Source organism: Excalfactoria chinensis, chromosome 1 (genome assembly GCF_039878825.1).
Source record: "Excalfactoria chinensis isolate bCotChi1 chromosome 1, bCotChi1.hap2, whole genome shotgun sequence".
Taxonomy (NCBI): Eukaryota; Metazoa; Chordata; class Aves; order Galliformes; family Phasianidae; genus Excalfactoria; species Excalfactoria chinensis.
The window spans coordinates 180,575,150-180,594,769 of NC_092825.1; the positions used below are offsets into that span (position 1 = coordinate 180,575,150).

Below are 19,620 nucleotides of genomic sequence, written 5' to 3' on the forward strand. Positions count from 1 at the left end.
TCACTGCTCATCCAATATCTTTGCCTGGGATTGACCCGACGCAGGTACAGGACCTTGCACTTGGCCTTGCTGAGCTCCACGAGGTTGGCACACACCCACTTCTCAAGCTTGTCCAGGTCCCTCTGGAGAGCATCCCTTCCCTCTAGCATGTCGCTACACCGCTCAGCTTGGTGTCATCTGCAAACTTGCTGGGGGTGCACTCCATCCCACTGCCCACGTTGTCTACAAAGATGTTAAACAATGACGGTCCCAGCACCGACCCCAAGGAACGCTACTCATCACTGATCTGCACTTGGACATTGAGCAGCTGAGCACAACTCTCTGAGTGGGACCATCCAGCCAATTCCTCATCCAGTGAGTGGTCCGTCCATCACATCCATTTTTCTCCAAATTGGTGACTACAGTGTCATGCAGGACAGTGTCAAATGCTTTGCATGAGTCCAGGTAGATGACGGTCAGCTGCTCTTCCTTTATCTACTGACACTGCAACTCCATCATAAAAGCCCTCCGAGTCTGTCAGACAGGAGTTGCCCATGGTGAATCCATCCGTACTCCATGTGATTTCCCTGATCACACAAGGTCGGGTGCTCCTCTCCCGTCAGCTTCTCCCATCCTTCTGTCCCCAACAACCCAATAGCAATGAGAACTGCTGTAAGACGCTAAGCCTCTATAATACTGAATTGTTTTCCTTTATTTGCATGTAGGGATGAAAATAAAAGAATATATGAGAATACAGACCAAGAGATTCGATCCTTTGCTTACATCCCATGTAGCAACGCCTGTGCTTTGGCTTCTCCTCCACAGCAACGCAGTGCTCCCCCCTGACACCCCACAGTCAAGATTAGGCTGCACTCACAGCACTGAAGGCACACATTTCTGCCACTTGAGCTCAAGCAACCTTCACTGGAAGTGCAAGAAGCAGGCTGGGGGTCATTGTGGGACGGAGCTCTGACACACAGCTATAGGCACGCTGCCCAGGGCTTGTGTTGGCTCCTGCCACCAAAATCAGCCCTCGTTCTGTGACTGATGATGTAGAAAGCTATGCTTTCCACAGTATGCACTTACATAGAGTGCATACAGTGAAACTAGTTGGGCTACTTTCCTAGCAAAACAGTATTTTAAGAAATAGCTAGTGAGATAAAGGGTCTTAGCTCAAGGCATCCTAAAAGAAAGCCCAGTTGTCAAGCCCAGCAGATCTGGCCAAAACCCAGGATACACCAGAGTCCCCAAGTCCTAATGACACATCTGGACAAACAGCTGGGTCTGCCGTGTACTCTCACAGCATCCAGAGGTCACCAGTGACACAAAAAGGGCCCAAGGGAGCACAAAAGAACCAACCAGAGCTGCTTAGTCTCTCATACTTGGGGGCAGTTTGTGACCCTCAGCATCGTCCTGGTTGACCTGTTGCTTCTCAGTGCTGCCAAGCAAGCTTGCAGGCTCACCACCTTGGAATACTGGCATTGCAGTGTTGGCTGCTGGGCCTTACTAAGCCTTTTCCTATTGTTAGGGGTGCCTCAAGGTGGGCTGATAAAAGCACATTAAAACAAAACAACCCAGGAAAAGTCCCCCAATGCTCAGTGCCACAGGAAAGACTGCAGATGGGATGCACGTGAGCGGTCTCCATCCCAAAGGCATTGCTGGATCCATCTTCACACCTATCCCCACCCCCTCCCCAGGCTGATGGCAGCAGGCAAGACAGTGCTATGCTGAAGCAGAAGGGCACTTCTCCAAGCTCTTGGCAAATGCTTGCCTCCGCAGGTGCTCAGCTGCAGCGGTTAATTTAAGGCATTAAGTGCATAGGAAGCAGTAGGACCCTCCAAGTGCCAACAGTAGTCTCCAAATCAGCCCCTGAGTCTTTTCCCATTCCATTGTTCCCCAAATTCTCTCCTGAGCTGCTTGCTGTCACTGAGGTGAGAAAGAGGATCCTCTGGCTTCAGGCCAGCCCCATGGACACGAGCTGTCTGCTAGATACTGGTCTCTAGAAGACGAGTCCATGGAAAGAGCCAGATCCACCTCCACCCCCCGCAGGACTGCATCCTCCTGATGAGCTGTCATCGTCCTTGTCCCTCTCAAAGTCTCTCCACCACAGCGGGGATTTTGGCAAGGTGGAAATGTAGGCAGCTCTGTTCCTCGCCTCCTTTTCCTGCTCCTGTAGGAGAAATGACAGAAGTACATTGCTGTTATTCACATAGAAATAATGCTTGGGAATTGCTCCCACCTTCTTTGTGCTGTCCCATTCGCATCAGGGAATTTTCCCCAAAATAATCTGGGGTTGCTAAGCCACGCAACTCATCACTCGAAGTCGGCTGGAGAGATACATCAAAGTGTCGTATCTCTCCAGCCACATGCGTGATCCAAAACCAGCCCCTTGACACCCAATCTCACTGGGAAAATGCAACCTGTATACACCTGGGATCTACCTGCAAGTAGAGGATGTTGTCTTTGGAGATGGCTTCCATCAAGTCCTTACTGAGGGAGGGTTCACTGTGCAGCTTCCTGGCTTCTGCCACAGCCTCGTGGATTGGGGAACTTGTCCTGCCCACCTGCTGCCTGTAGAAGAGCACGTAGGCAGTGTCCTTGGGGAAGAAAGAAGTCACATTGCTGACAGATTCAAAGGAGGAGAAGGAAACCCTGGTGTCATTGAAGAGGTACCACGGGATCTCAAAGTCCAGCTGCTTGTTGGAAGCCGGTTTTGGTGTCCCATCCCGAGGCTGTGCGTGGGGCACGGTATCGGTGCACTCTCTGCAGTAGCAGTAGTAGTGGCCGCTCTCAGAGGAGATGCCCGAATGCACCACCACGCTGCAGAGGTCGTACACGGTGGACACGAAGGTGCTGCCCATGTCAGATCTGCCCTTCCCATGCGGACAAACATCCTCTGTTGCCTCTGAGCTGATGGGGACGGGCAGTTGGAGCACCACAGGAATGGAGACATTGTCCAGGATCTTCCTCCTCTTCATGGTCTGCGGGTCGAAGGAGAAGCGCAGCAGTGTGAGGATGAGGTAATGCGGGGCCTCTGTCAGCTCTGCCACCTTCTCAGCATCCTGCAAGGAAGCACATTTCTCGCAGTGGTATTGATTCTCTGCGGTCAGTCTCTCTGGGGATAGAAAATAGTTGATTAAATCCCCAGCAGATTGGCACTCCTTAGGAGCGCGTGTCTGCTCCGCAGAAGCCAAGTGAGGATCTTTGGTTGTATCCACACCAACAGCACTGTTGCTTAAGGGATGCGCTGCTTCTCTGGGCTCCCGAAAACCCAGTGTTTCCACCAGCACTGGCTTTGCTGCGGGATCTCCAGACACTGCGGGCTTCCTCCGGACCCAGGGAGACCCTGTTGGCTGGTTTTTGGGGGTCTCAATAAACTGTGGGCCGATTTCTTCCACTTGTAAAGCAGAGGTGCTTCCTGGCCTGCATATGGGCCTGTCCGACGGAGGGAACGCCAACGACAGGTCTGTGAAGGCTTCTTCTCGTGAGGAGACGTTCAAACACTTCAAGCAACGAATCTTTGTCATCATTTTTCCCCCAAACATCTTCTCGACCAATGTCTTGTTTATGGATTGATGCTCCATGGCTTGAGACATCAAACTGGATTCCTTCAGCTGCTGATAGTAGATCCTCTTTCCAGTTTTTTCTTCCTCATGTAATCTTTGGCAGAAGGAAAAAGATGATAACAATAAAACATGCGGAATGAGTTTCTACAGTACGGTTTCCGTTCCCCGCTCATTGCAGTTAACGTGTGATAACCTGTCTGTGCACAGGGCTCTGATGCCAAGTGTGGTGTTACAGAAGGCACAGATGGTCAATGTGCATTGACCCCACTTTGTGGGGCATCACTGGGACACTGGGGACTCTGGATTTGTTGGTGAAAGAAAGGCAAAATCGCCATTTTAGAGAGGAGGCTTGTCAGGCAAACACTTTTCCTCTGAACTTGGGGCAATTTCAGAAATTTTCAAGCCAAATTCATTTCTTCCCCCCAGGTCAGCACAAACAGAGTTCTACTAAGAAGCCCCAGACTGGTTTTCCCATCTTTTACACCCAATCTCTGATCTCAGCTGCTTGCACCATTTCAGAGCGGTGAGCATTTCATATGACACGAAGGCTTGGGGCATCATTATGTCTGGGCTCCAAAACTGGAGTGCTTGTCACATACCGATCCAGGAGGTACTTGAGATACTCCGAGCAGTCCTGCTGAGCACCAGGGGTAAACCAGGGTGGCCAGGAGGCAGAGAAGAAGCTCTCCGGTGAGATGGCAGGTCGCTGTCAGAGAGAGGGAAGAACACATTAAAGCCACTGGGTCTCACTTCATACAGGAGAAGACTGGTTTAGTTTGTGGCAACCAGCACTGGAAGGATGAATTTCAGCCCTGCTGAGACTTTTATTCTTAAAGCCTGAACTTAATTTGATCGTTAATTTGATGCCAAGTCCATTTATTAAAAAAAGAAATGTAAAAAAATTCACTAAGCTTCCATCCATCCTCTGATCACTGCAGGCAGGTAAACTGCATTACTGGGCAATGTAATCAGTGCCATTAGTCAGTTGTTGTCTAACTAATCGAGTGAAACATACGTCAGAGGCTGGAGAAATGACTGGTCCAAAGGAAAAATAACTAGAAGGATTATAGGAAATTACTGGGAAATCTTTAACCATGAGCTACACAAGAGGAAAGTACACGAATGCACATAAAACACACCATAACCTGCTTGGAAAAAACAGGCTCTTTTATGACCAAATGTGCAAGCTAAGATGTTCTCTACGTTACCCCCTGAAAGGGACCTGCAATGGATCTACAATGGTGTAGCACCACAATGGAACAAGGCAAAGCTGCCAGTCAAGTCTTGGAAAATGGAGAGGTGTGGGTCAGTGGGCTCACAGCAAGTAAAAAGTCAACATGGTGTCTCTGGGGGACAGACGGGTGCCTTCACCAATGGACCGAGATCTGACCCATTTGGAGTCACTCATTTTAAATTTCAGGTTGGTGGAGAAAGCACTCATAATTAATTTGTTTATGTTGTTTTTTTTATATTCCCTCAGATATGAAAGATTCACAACATCTGGAATCCAAAGGTTTGTTGCTGTTGTGGGTTTTGTTTTTTTGGACTGCCAAGTCCATTTTTAAGGCATTTTCTACTGATTGGCTGCAGTTTGCAGTGAGGCGAGGGGACAAACAGGTCGTTCCTGTCTTCTTCCTTGCTGCACAGCAAGAAACAGAAACTGCTGTTTTACACCAACAGGCTTTTAGCTGGCCACACATATAAGCTAATACCAAATGGATTTTGTTGTCAAAACTAGTAGTTACTGCATCAGTCAAAGTCAGGATGGTCAGAGCCCAAAGAGAGGCAGCCTTGTGTGAACACAGCTCACTGTCACAGATGACAGGAGCTCAACACTCTCTTTACCTCCCCCACCCCCAAAATGAGCCTCTTTCCTGTCAACAACATTTGTCCTGTTACAAACATGCACCCAGATCCGCAACTCCTTATCTGCACATTGGAGTTGGCAGGAAGCAACTTGGAGATGAGCTTTTCCACAGCCGACAGTCCAAACAAATGAGTAGAACATGAAATAATTACCTGACTGTGCTCCAAAAATGCAAAGAGCGACTGCAGTTTCGTCATCAGAGGCTGGGAGTTGCCCTCGGTTAAATTCAACACCGCATGCCGAAAGCTGCAGAAGGCAACCACAGATGCAAAACAAGATGGACAGTTAGCGTGGGAAGCACAATGCCAGTGCAAAGAGCAACCCACGACCAGTCCTAAGTGGGAACAAGGGAGCAACAACTCACTCTGAAGCCATGAAGAGAGACTGTATGACACTGTTCATGTAGCAGGTGTTTCCCAAGTTAATTAAGCCGATCTTCCCTGTCTCTGATTTGGAGGCCAGGCGTGGGTAGAAGCAGGCCAGCTCGTTCTTCTGGGAGGTCCATGCATTTTGTCCCAAGAGATGTTTAATCCGGTCTTCATTTGGAATTGGAAGAGTCTTGGAAAGAGAGAGCAGTGACACCAATCGTCATCTTTCTAATGGGCAATCGCAGAACTCCTCTGCAGGAGGTGTTTGTGGTGCAGCTCAACCTCATGCTCATCACATGAATGTGTTTTATAGCTACAGGTATCACTATTTTAGAGGCACTCAAAATTAAACTCTAGATAAAACCCACAGTCATAACAAGGACTTCTGCAGGTTCACCATTAGAGATGTCTTTTCCCAAAATGCAGCCTTCTAGCCTACATGGGGCTCAACCTCAGAACCGCAAACCATTTCTTCTGCCACCATTTTAAGTGCTGAGGTTAAGACACTCCTACCAGTAGAACAGCCCCTCCGCAAATTGGGAGGTCATTTATATGGGGGGGGCTGTAAGTAAGAAAGAGACAGACACTGTAGCCAGGTCTGTTGTGACAGGAGAAGAAGAAATGGTTTCAACTAAAAGAGGGTAGATTTAGATTGGATATAAGGAAAAAGTTTTTAATTATAAGGCTAGTGAAGTAATGGAGCAGGTTGTCCAGAGAGGTGGTGGTGCCCCATCCCTGGAGACACCCAAAGTCAGGCTGGATGGGATCTGAGCACCCAGTTGAGATGTAGGTGTCCCTTTTCATTTCAGGGGAGTTGGACCAGCTGGCATCTGAAATGTCCTTTTAAATTCAAATGATTCTATGTTAGCATATCAAGTTCAGAAAAACAGCCAAGAAGCAAATAGCTTACTTTTATAGCATCCAACACTGGTTCATAGAGATCTGGAAATCCTGAGAAGCGGAAGAACATGCAGTGGATGAGCTCAGCCAGCTGCTCCAGGGAGCTGGTGGCAGAGTTGGAGTCCTCCTTCTTCAGAGAGGCCACCAGCCTGGGGATGTGAGGGAGCAGCTGGAAAAGGAGAGTTCACTATCTCAAAAACAGATCCAAGTAATTCACAAAGCTTTAACAGGATGACATTCAAATCCAGGCAGAAAGGACAGTCAACAGAAGTTGACTTCAGTCCTGTGCCAGACTTCATCATTCACCCTATGAACTCAACAGCAAATCTTGCATCAAATTTAGCAGTGCAAATTCCGGGCTACCAGTCTTGAGGAGTTTCATATCATACAGCAGCGGCAAGTTTGTGCTGCCATTGCCATTCTTTGTGAAGATCAATATTTGCTGAAACCTACACTGGAAAGGATTGTTATATGCTGAATACTGAGTTCATGGATTCAGACCTACAGAACAGTTGAACTAACATACAAAAAGTGTTATCTGGTACACTACATTTTATTCCATGCTGCATAAAATAAACTGGAATTGGTATGGTTGGATGGGCAGCGACAGACACATAAAAAGCACATTTGTTATTCTGCATTCATCTAGAAAACATAGTGAGCAAACAGGAGAATGATACATTGCTCGCAGGCACCCTCTGCTGACCCCACAGCCACACAGAAAATTAAATACCTGATCCCAGGGCAGCAGATGCAATGGAATAAACCTGAAATTACACACCATTTTTCATGTTTCTGTTTTCTTAATTTTACCCCAGAACAATTCTGGAGTAAAGGCTCAGAATCCTCGGTTCACCCATTTCTGTCCCACTGGAACAGTGGAACAAGTCTGAGTCCTCCTCATGAAACTGAATGTGCATAAATCCATGGGGCTGGATGATATCCAGCCTAGGGTTGTGAAACAGATGGCTGAAGACCCAGGGAACTACATGCCGGTGAGCCTCACCTCTGTGCCTGGGAAGATCATGGAGCAGATCCTCCTAGAAGCAATGTTAAGGCACATACAAGATGAAGAGGTGATCTGAGACAGACAGCATGGCTTCACCAAGGGCAGATCATGCCTGACCAATCTGGTGGCCTTCTATGATGGAGTGACGGCGTTGGTGGATGGGGGAAGGGCGATGGATGTCATCTACCCGGACTTCTACAAGGCCTTTGACATGGTCCATCACCACATCCTTCTCTCTGAGTTGGAGAGGTGTGGATTTGAAGGATGGACTGTTCTATGGATTAGGAATTATCTATCTGGACACAGCCAAAGGGTTGTGATCAATGATTCTGTGTCAGGGTGGAGGTCAACCACAATTGGTGTCCCTCAGGGGTCAGTCTTGGGATCGGTGCTCTTCAGCATCTTCATCGATGACAGATGATGGCATCGAGTGCAACCTCAGCAGTTTTGCAGACGATACCAAGTTGAGTTGCGCCATCAATACACTGTGAGGAAGGGGAGCCATTCAGAAGGACCTGGACAGGCTGGAGGAGTGGGCCATGAAAACCTGATGAGGTTCAATAAGGCCAAGTGCAGGGTGCTGCACTTGGGTTGGGGCAACTCCAGGCATTTATACAAAGTGGGGGAAGATCTCCTTGAGAGCAGCCCAGTGGAGAGGGACCTGGGGGTCCTGGTGGATGAGAAGCTGGACATGAGCCAGCAGTGTGCACTTGCAGCCCAGAAGGCCAACTGTGATCTGGGCTGCATTGAAAAGGGGTGGCCAGCAGGGAGAGGGAGGTGATTGTTCCCCTCTACTCAGGTCTTGTGAGGCCACATCTGCAGTACTGCATCCAGGCCTGGGGACCCCAATACAAGAAGGATGGGGAGCTCTTGGAGAAGGTCCAGAGGAGGCCACTAAGATGATCAAAGGGCTGGAGCACCTCTCCTATGAGGAAAGGTTGAGGGAACTGGGATTGTTTAGATTAGAGAAGGCTCCAGGAAGACCTCATTGCAGTCTTCCATTAATTGAAGGGAACTTTTAAGCAGGAGGGGGAACAGCTGTTTATGAGGGTGGATAGTGATAGGAGCAAGAAGGAATTGTTTAAAACTAAAACAGGTGAGGCTTAGGCAAGAGATTAGGAGAAAATTTTTCACCCAGAGGGTGGTGATGCACTGGAACAGGTTGCCCAAGGAGGCTGTGGATGCCCCATCCCTGGAGGCATTCAAGGCCAGGCTGGATGTGGCTCTGGGCAGCCTGGTCTGCTGGTTGGCAGCCCTGCATATGGCTGGGGGGGTGAAACGAGATAAGCATTATGGTCCTTTTCAACCCAGGCCATTCTATGATTCTGTGATTCTGTGAATCTATGATTCTATGATATGATTCAACCCCTTAGGCTCCCTCTCAGCCATGTTGTCCTACAACTTAGAGCAATGAGTTCATCCAAGGGTTGGACGCATCCTTACCAAGTGAAATGCTTCATGGGAGTGCTGGAAGCTCAAGAGCATGTACTGTAGGACAGACAAAGCCCCCTCTCTCAAAATGGGGTACAGCAACTTGGAGAAGACCTGGTGGGGAGAGAAAAGCAAATGAGAAGGCAGGATGACATCACATCATGCATGTGAAGGGCCTCTCAGGAAATGGAAGTCCCAGGCATCTACTACATTTACTGGTGTGTTCCTACACTTAACTGGATGTCAAAGCATGCAGCCTGCAACCAGGCCTCCAGAGCCATCTCCTGTCCAGAGTATGGCTTTGAAGCACCATAAAAACACCATGTGGGTTGTTCTCACTCTTTCAGGCCTGCACAGGGCTTTGGGCTGTTGTAACATACCTCCACTCCTGATAGAAAAGGCCTCACAAGAACAGAGGGCGGCTAGATTTTCTATTATTAATTAGCTTCTTCTGTTTATTGTTATATTTGAAATCTTACCTTCCAAGGCAAAGGGATAGAAAGCAAAGGCCTTTCAGAGTCTTTCAGCGCTTTCAAAGGCTAAGTAATGGCATTTGTCCCACTCTACAGAAAATAACAGTGCCCTCTACTGCATTCAGACCATTCTTCTGAGATTTTCCAACAATCACGCAGCATTTTATGTGCTGTGTCCTTTTCCTATGCATTAACAATGAAACAAAGAGAAGCTGAAGAGATTTAGCGACCCTCTCACTGCTTGATGCACATGAGGGATCACAGGTGCAAATTCAGTTACTAATAATGTTCTGGTACAGATAATTATGGTATTGGTAACTTCCACGGTGACTTTCACTGGAGAGATTCGGTCAGGCCTTATGACCATCTTATAAAGGAAGGAACAGTGGGACCATAAATGGGAGAGTATTTTTGAAGTGGCCACCAATTTGATCACATGGCTTTCAGACTGTAGCAAGCACTCATTGCCAAAACAGGGGTTGGCAATGGGAATGAGGTCTGTGCTGCTAAATTAACTAAGGCTAGGGCGTAGGCTTTAAAACTGCCCTGTGACTATATGGATTGTTAACCTACAAGCTGGTGTGTATTTTGGCCAAGCCAACCAGCACTGGCCTAGGCACATTTAAGGGAGAGTGTTTTACATTACCAAGAACAGGTTGTACAAGATCTCCATGTTTGATTGGCTTTATAGTCTTTGGTTTGTTATACTTCATAACTTTTAAGATACCAGTGCCTCTGAAAACCAAGGACATTGGATTGGGCACTTGGTTGATGCAGGACCCAAAATCCTTACGCAACACACTCAAGCAAGAACCAGCTTGACTGCCAGTATCCATCTCCCTTTATTAGGAGCTACACTAAGTGGCTAAAATGGGCGTTACAGGAGAACATCGTTCCTAGATGCACAACTGGTAGTAGCCCACTACCCCATATACAGTAATGCAGCATACTCAGTGTGCAGTGGACACAATAGCCCCTGCAAAACTCCTTGGAATAGCACAATCTTTCCTATACTTCTCAAGTTGTGTCTCACCCTCATTCAGTTGAAGGGCAAGAAGGTAGCCCAGGTGCAAGAAGTTTGTGCTTTACACTCATATTTAAGATGCGCACTGACCTTTTCAATTTTTGAAAGAGTAACTTCAATCAAGATGCTGAACTTCTTCACTGCAGCCAAACCCTTGAGGAGAGCAATGATCCACTTGTCTATGTTCTTCCCCAGGGGCCATGACACCCAGTCGATCATCCTGAAATAAAAGTCAAACTCTTGAAGCAAATGTAATGCTTATATTGTGAAAGTTAAACTCCACTTTGGGTTAAATCTTCTCCAACTTCATACCCATACAATGGACAGGACCAAATAAGAGACAGGGTGTACATGTGGCATTTAGAGAGTAGACTATGACCTTTCAGGGGCTGTTTGGCAGGATGACATGGGAGAAAGCCCTGGAGGGAAGAGGGGCCCAAGAAATATCCAAAGACCATCTCATCCAAGCCCAGAAGGCAGCACATCCTGAGAAAAAGAAAGGCAGGAAAGAATGCCAGGGGATCTCTGTGGATTAACAAGGAGCTCCTGGACTTAGTGAAGTGAAAAAAGAAAGTCTATAGGGAGTAGAAGCACAGACAGATTACCTGAGAGGACTACAAAGAAGTTGTCTAACCATCTAGGGATCGGGTTAGGAAAGCTAAGAGACAGAATTAAATCTAGCCAGGGACATAAAGGGGAACAAGAAGAAATTCTACAGATAAAACAGCGATAAAAAGAAGGTCAGGGAGGATGTGGGCCCTCTCTGGAAGAAAACTGGAGACCTGATCATTAGGGATACAGAGAAGGCTGAGGTGCTCAATGACATCTTTGCCTCAGCCTTGACTTGTAAGGGCTACAGCCACACTACCCAAGCTGCAACAGCAATGGTAAGAACTTGGAGACCTGGACAAGCTTGAGAGGTGGGTCTGTGCCAACCTCGTGGAGCTCAGCAAGGCCAAGTGCAAGGTCCTGTACCTGGGTCAGGGCAATCCCAGGCAAAGATATTGGATGGGCAGTGAATGGCTTGAGGGCAGGCCTGAGGAGAAGGACCTGGGAGTGCTGGTTGACGGAAGATTTAGTATGAGTGGGCAACATGTACTTATAGCCCAGAAGACCAACCATATCCTGGGTTGCATCAGGAGAAGTGTGACCAGCAGGCCAAGGGAGGTGATTCTGCCCCTGTGCTCTGCTCTCGTGAGCCCCCACATGCAGTACTGCATCCACTTCTGGAGCCCCCAACACTCAGAGAAGGCTCTGATGGGACCTTATAGCGGCCTTCCAGTAACTGAAGGGGGCCTACAGGAAAGCTGGGGAGGGACTTTTTATACAGGCAATAGTGACAGGATAAGGGGAAATAGTTTTAAATTAGAGGAGTGTAGTTCTAGACTAGATATTAGGAAGAAATGCTTTACTGTGAGGGTGGTGAGGCACTGGCACAGGTTGCCCAGAGAGGTTGTGGATGTCCCCTCTGGGAATCATTCAAGGCCAGGCTGGATAGGGCTTTGAGCAATGTAGTCTAGAGGGAAGTGTCCCTGCCTATTGCAGGGGGGATGGAACTGGATGATCTTCAAGGTCCTTTCCAACCCAAACCAGTCTGTCATTCTGTGATTCTAAATCATAGAATCATAGAATGGTATCGGTTGGAAGAGACTTTAAATGCCATCCTTTTCCATCCCTTGCTGTGAGCAGGAACACCTCCCACCAGACCAGGTGTCCCAAAGTTCCATCCAACCTGGCCTTTAGCACTTTCAAGCACTTCCATCCAGCCTGGCCTTTAGCACTTTGAAGGATGGGTCATCCATCACATGTTATTCAAAGCACAACAGAGCTTGAAATAGGTCTCCCAGTGTCATCAGCATGCTGACATTCATCAGAGAATCTGATTCAAGTCCACAGTGGAATGCAGGGTCTTCTGCTAACTTCAGCCAATGTGAGTTCAGGTTTTTAGCACTGGTTTGGTGCTCTATATACCATAACACTGCTTTGTGGATCTTTGAATACATCTTTCACAGGAGTCCCTAGAAGGTCAGTCTTCTTTTCTCAAGAATCATAATGCAAATGTAAAGAGTTGGTGCTGAATATCCATGTCTGTGATGATAGTGTTGGTGGAGGTCTTGGTACTGGTGCTGTTAGATAGCAAATGATGCTGATAATGATCTCTGTGTTACTACTGGTAAGGAAAACCAATGGGATATGGATCTTTATCTTCTCTGTACAGGAAACATTTATTCCCCAAATCACATTAAAGAAAGAAAACAGCTTCATAGAAATCAGGTACTACTGAATAGAATAGTTAATGAATTCCTACTACAGCCACTCAGCTCACAAGATGTCAAGTTTCTGCAAATACGTTATAGAGGAGTCACTTGTAAAAAAATGATATCAGACTGAGTGATGACAGGTTGTCCAAGTATTTATTTAAACATCTTTTAAAATCATGTTTGAATTAAATGCTAAGCAGGATCTCGAGGTAATCAAGGCTTGGGAGCTTCAAAGGTCAAACTTTGCTAATCATTTCATTCCAGTACCTTCTGTTTGAGGATACCAGACCAGCTGTCTTACCCAATCAGCCCCTTTTGTTTACAAGCCTGCATCTTGTGCAATAATGCATAAAGGCAACTGTGGATAAATAACCAACCAAGGCAAAGAGCAAGAATAAATCAAGTCTACAAGAAACTGGGGAGAAAAAAACAAAAGGAAATGCTAGCCAATAAATAAAGCTTGGAGAGCAGAATATGTTGGGATATAGAGAAACAACAAAAATCAAGCCAAGCTGGACCATAAAACAAATACCAGAAAAGCTTCTGCAGACAGTTGCATCAGAGCGGAGTAAGGATAGATACGCAGTTGCTGTGTATGGGAGATGTGAGAGTGATTGAAGATATCATCTGGCCTTTAGATGCAACTTCCAAACAAAAAGCATCCTCTTGTTTTTAGCAAGATGAAGGAACTGGTCAGCAACAAGGAGGAGGCAAAGAAAAGAAACAGGAGTAATGGAAACAGGAGCAGTGAGAGCTGATATGAAAGAGAAATATGAAGAACTCATACATAACAAATAAGGGGTGCTGGATGTTTAAAAATTCAACTCTGTTGGGTTTTATTGACTCTCTCTGTTAAAACTGGAGTAGTGCTTTGTGTGGAAAGAATAGGAGGAGAGTTCCAGTAATGAAGACAAGCAATGAAGGAATGAGTGGGAAGAAGGGGTAGCGTGCCACAGGGGTTTACTCAGGTGGCAAAAGTATTATTTGTCAGGATATCTGATTTTCTAGTCAAAGGATGTAAGATCAAATCAGGGATACAGAACAGGCAGGGTACTTCAGGACCTAATGGCGCTGGCAGAAACATCCTGAATGTGGTAGAGAAACTTGTGATGACGCAAAGCTGGGAGGCATCATCAACACAGGAGGATCAAAGCATCACGAGGAAGACGCCGAGGATTACAGATGCAGAACAAGGATGAAATGCTTTCATTCAAAACACAGGCAAGGCAGAACAAGGAAGGAAATAACAAGAAATGGCTGCTGATGGAAATTCATTTGCTTGGAGAAGTCAGATATTTGATGATCTCTTGAGCCACCATCTAAAGCCAGGGTCAACCTCACTGGGAATGTGGTGCACAAAATTCAACATCCATATTCAAGACCAATGAACTGAAGTGGGAGCAGGTGTTGAAAAAGCCTGTTGATCAGGTCAAGAAAATGAAGAACCTCTCCGGAGAGAAAAGCATGAAATAACATTGTTCAGCATAGCCATTGGAAAGCAGAGAGGGGATGGGGTAGCTCTCTGAGCACACGCTGAACAAAGTGTCCTTTCCTTCCTACCAGGGACAGAAAAGAGACACTGCAGCTATTTATGCTGGCATAAAATCAAAAGAGCTACAAGACTACCAGAAATAAATATAATCTGCCTATTAGAAGAGAAATCTAAACCACTAAAGCAATCAAATGGTGGAACAGCTATGAAAGAAAGCAGTGGGAGCAAAGACCCTTCTTGCTTTCAAGATTATGGTTGAGCACTCATGAAGGGGGCGTAAGATCAACACTCACAAAGCAGGAAGATGGATTCAGGGATCTAAAGGCCTTCCTTCATCTCCTTTCACACCAGCATAAAATAACCTTGCCCACTCTAAGCCATTTTTTACCAACATTAATGGCCAAATTACAATCCTGCCCCATCAGCAGCCAGTGGGAACAAGTAGCTTTTTAAATTCAGATTGCACTTTCCACATTGCAAGAGTCACAAATGTTTCATGAACCATGGCCTTAATTTTCCAAAGTAGCCATTGACGTGACATGCTCAGCTTTTAAATCCAAATCCTGATTTCTAGAGATAGCGAGTGCTTGCATCTCTTTGTGATGGCAGAAGCTCTATGCAGTTGAAGTTGGTACCTTTGAAACACACACGCCATAAGGAAAAAGAACAAAGAAAAGAAAAAATACAGGCAAAAATACAAATCAGTACTTCTGAAGTCATGGATACATATTAGTAGGCTTTACCTGAGCTATGACAGCGGACACTAAGAGACTGTGATGTACATCTACACCAGCAGATGCCAGACTTGTTTTGTTTTTTTAACCACTATTTTTGCTCTAAATGCCTGATCAAAAGCTCCTCCCTGTGTCCAGTTCATTCCCCTGCCATGAACTCCCAAATCCAACATCTGGAAGAAGAAACTTCTGCATGTGACTGCTCTGCCATGTATGCCGACCAAAAAGACCCTTTCAACCTGTACATTTTTCCCTATTTAGAATCATAGAATTGCTCAGGTTGGAAAAGACCTTAAAGATCAACGAGTCCAACCACAACCCAACCATAGTACCCTGACAGCCCTCTGCTAAATCATGTCTCTGAGCACCACATCCAAATGATTTTAAACACATCCAAGGATGGTGACTCAACCATCTCCCTGGGGAGCCTACTCCAGCGCTTAACATTTTTTTCTATTTATGATGAAAGATTCAACATCATTTTTTCTATTTATTTAACATTTTTCTACTTATACAGCATGCGCTCATCCAAAGGCCAACCGTCGTGCAGTTTTCTGGGGCATCTGTTGGCTATAAACACATCACCAAAACTTCTGCATTCCTCCTAAGTGATCTTAATTACACTGTGCATACTCTGCTTACAGATCTTGGCTGAGTAATCGTTTACTCATCCTTCGGCATGACAAAGAAGTTTTAAGGAATGATGCAACTGATTTTGCAAGCGCTATATTTAGACACTAGTGCTCTTACAGGATTTATCACCTGCAGCTCACAGCAGCATCTGGGAAACAGATCCCAGAAGGAGAAAAAGATGAAGAAGTTGAGAACTGAACCGGTAACTTTAACGTTTGTCCTGGCTTGCTCTGGATCCTGTGAAAACCATGCAGGTCAGAGAACCCTTTCTTTGTGCATCAAGTTCCCATTGGGAATAATTCAGGCTTCTGTCATGAAACCTATCTGAGGAGGAAAAATCCTGGTAGGAACAGTGAGAAAAAGATATTTCCTTCTCCCCTGGGCTAAGTGCACGTCAACATCACCCACTTAAGTGGAATCCTCTCGTGGAGGAAAGTATGGGTTGGAGATGTCCCTAGCTGAATGTGGAGCAATGTACTGGGGCAAAGTGGAGCTGTAGGATGTGGACAAAGGTGTGCAAGGAAGACCAGGGCCCTGGCTCTGTGAGGACCAAGTCCAACATGACAAGTAGTATTTCACCCACTGCCCCTCCATCATGCCTTGATGTCACCATCAACTCTTGTTGCACAGAGGATAAAAATTGCACAGGACCAAGACGCAGACCAGCAGCACCTCACCCACTGATGGAGGTCAAGGTGTGCTTGTTGAGGCAGTTGAACATAAATTTCTGCAGGTCTTTTAGCTGCGACTAACAATATAGGGCAGTGTCCCTCAGAAGAGTTACAGAGGACAACACAAAATTATTTAAAGGAGACTTTGTGAAGAAAACGCCCTTAATATCCTCTGGAGGAAAAAAAAATCAGTTATGTTCAAAAAATCTTAAGCTAGGTATCCCATAACACTACTTATTTCTAAGATAAAAGAAACCAAATCAAACCAGACATCACTGTCATCATCACCATCATCAGTGGTCTTAATTCTAGTTCTCCAAGCCCTCAGGGATGGAAGGAAGGATCTTGGAATTCCTCTTTTCTCTACACCTTGCAATACAACACCAGCCAATATGGCTTTTGCTACGATCTGGGGATGAAACTATGCATAGGAACCCAGTGCAGCTTTGGGACAGTTTTTTTTTTCTCCAGACTGAGAATGACGTTCATTAATGCAGTTTAGCCTACCTGCCAATGGCCATCATCATTTGCACATCAGAGATGCTGTCATCATTGGTTAGGTTTCTTATGACACCGTCCATGAGCTCCAGAGGGACAAATTGGACCACACTGGCCAAGGCATTGGATGGTACCTCCTGCTCCTCTGCAAGACATGGATGAGTGTCAGCAATGAAGATGTTAGTCACCAGAGAAACCAGGCACACGAGGTCGTTTCTCAGCTGTAAAAGCCAAATCGTTCCTGCCTTCATAAATGGAGCTGACACAAACCAGCCATGAGGGGTCTGTGCTCAGCTGCACTAGGACAATTCCCCAGGTCCCAACATAGCACAGAACGAGGCTGGGTGGCAGCCATTGAGCTGCTGCATGATGTCATACACAGTCCAAAGGGAGGCAGGAACCGCAAACACAAGAACATTAATCCTAAAACACAAAATTCCCCCTGGGTGCTTTCTTTACACTAATTACTGCAATTAGTGCAATGAGATGTGACTGCAGGTTTGCCTGGAGCACGTTTTGTGTTTTCAATGGAGGGAACACTGGAATGCCCATCTCCTCGAGGGCTTAGGAATAGCAGGACAGGGTGCTCACTCACATGCAGAATCTGATCCTTCAAGGCACTGGTATCTCCAAAAACCTTCTGAGCCCTTCTGCAATAATCTAAAGGTGTCAGAAGCCAGATGAATATCTTATCTCTCACCTTCAGACATAATCACGTTCCGGAAAGATAGCAGGGCTCACCACCTTTAGATTACAGAGAAATAAGTCCTTAGCTTTGCTCTTACTTTCTCCTAACAAGCAGGCTGAGGGGTCCCATCAAATCAGCCATTGGAGAGAGATACTTCTGAAAGCTTCCGGGTCCCACTCTAGCCTTCTGCAAAGGAGATGCTTTCCATTAAGCCCAGATGATGCTGAAAAATGCCAAGCACTCCAATTTTGCAACACGATATTTCAAACCAGGTAACAACTCCTATTCAGAGACCCAGTGCGGTTTCAGGAGATATTTATTTCTCATCCTAAGGCTCTGAGTAGCAGTTAGATGCACTAGAATATTTCAGTTGTGGTTGTGTTTCTGGGGAGAAACATAAGATAGTAGTGGATATACAAAAGATAGGTATAAAGATAACAACCAAGCAAGACTAACTAAAGTATTTTGCTCCTCATCAAAGCTGATATCTACATTTGCACCCTCCTTTTTTTCTTATTATTACCTGTTGAAGAAATGATAGTGAACAGCTCCTTCAGCGAGGGCAGGATGGCCGAGGTCTGAGTCCTCCAGATCCTCTGCAGCAGACCGCTCACCTTGTTCACCTGCTCCAAAAACTCCATGATGTCATCTTCCCCTTCAGAGACACATTGAAACTGCCCAATGCACCGTATCAGCTGCTGACAAAACAGGACCTGGTGTTTGCCTGTAGGGATGCACTGAGGATGTTGCGTTAAGAGTTTGCTGATCTTTGCACACTGCTTGGGGCTGGGCCTCTCACAGACTTTCCGGAGCACCTCGATCCTCAATAAGCTGAAAATGCTGTTTGCTGATGGACTTTCCAAGACGAACTGCAGCCCTAACTGGATATAATCAAGTACATAATGGCTTCTCTTCCCCAGAGGCCCATAGCCTTCCTGGAGGAGACTCAGTAGGAAGCGGACATTGAAGAACTCCTCAAATTCCTCTGGGTGGTAGTGACCATAGACCTCCAAAACCTCTTTCCCAATCTCTCTTTTATATTTTGTGTCCCCAATGAGATAAAGCTTGGTGCACAGCTCCAGCATGGACCAGCATTGCTCGCTGTCCATGGGCTGCTTTGATGCCTCAATGACGCGCCTCACAAGCCCTTGCTTCACATTGTTGGGGTATGAGGACATCACCACAGCTTCCAGTATCTTATCCATCTTTGCTTCCAGCTGAAAGAAAAGAACAGAGCAACAGGTTAGTTCAGGCAAGGTCTATTGAGCTTTCAAGATCAAGTCTGAAAGAAAAGCCAAAGAAACAGAGGCTGGGAGTTGTCCAGAACACTGGAAAGGTGATAATCCTTGTGACTTTTCTGCGGTGGTTTTCTAAAAAGTTTCCTTTCTGGTGATGTTTGATTGAGACCAAAGCCATAAAACCAGAACAAACGCACAAAATCAGAACTTCTTCAGATTTGTCACATACTCGAGCACTGTTGTCTTGTAAATCTCTTACAGCCTTATACTTGATCCTAGGAAAGGATGAGCTCCTTCTCCTCGAAGGGTACAGCAGCTGAAGACGGTGTTCCAAGGCTCACAAAATCCAGTTGCCACAAGAAACAGGCTGCCACAGACCTGTAAAGGGGGCTGAATTTGGGACCAGGAAGCAAACAGTGAAGTCAAAGTCTTCTACTGGTGTCTGCTGGTTTAAGTGCCTTACAGAGGCAATGATGTTCCTAGTGATTGCTTTCACCGTCAGGGGAGAAAAACCCTGTGAAGGGGAAGCACACAGTAGAAGGGATGTACATTTGACATTTACACTGCGCTGTTATCCATCCCAGTTCAAAGCAGAGGGAGAGCTGCAGTCCTGGCTGTCCTCCAGGGACTTTCCACATTTGTATGCAGGTCCAAAGCAAGGAAGAGAAACTGCAGAGTCAGGCAAAGCTTCGCATTCGTCACGGCCTGGACTCAACAGCAATAAAGTGTTAGAGAGTACTGAAAAATCCCCCAAGGCTTTCCTTGGAACAGTTCAGAACATTTACAGC

The 19,620-nt window shown here is 46.3% G+C and overlaps 1 protein-coding gene across 3 annotated transcripts in view; it reads right to left on the reverse strand.

The window, feature by feature from the left end:
- Positions 1-19,620, reverse strand: part of LOC140247358 (ubiquitin carboxyl-terminal hydrolase 35-like) — a 26,590-nt gene continuing 6,970 nt past the window's right edge. For all 3 annotated transcript variants that reach the window (XM_072326972.1, XM_072326974.1, XM_072326971.1), the window contains 10 exons: positions 18,118-18,811; positions 16,916-17,051; positions 10,708-10,837; positions 9,133-9,234; positions 6,691-6,849; positions 5,777-5,970; positions 5,565-5,658; positions 4,145-4,251; positions 2,421-3,639; positions 1-2,149 (listed from right to left, as the gene is read on the reverse strand). In XM_072326972.1, coding sequence (XP_072183073.1) covers positions 1,979-2,149; positions 2,421-3,639; positions 4,145-4,251; positions 5,565-5,658; positions 5,777-5,970; positions 6,691-6,849; positions 9,133-9,234; positions 10,708-10,837; positions 16,916-17,051; positions 18,118-18,799 — 2,994 coding nt within the window. In that variant the 5' untranslated portion in view covers positions 18,800-18,811 and the 3' untranslated portion in view covers positions 1-1,978. The remainder of the gene's footprint in view (positions 2,150-2,420; positions 3,640-4,144; positions 4,252-5,564; positions 5,659-5,776; positions 5,971-6,690; positions 6,850-9,132; positions 9,235-10,707; positions 10,838-16,915; positions 17,052-18,117; positions 18,812-19,620) is intronic.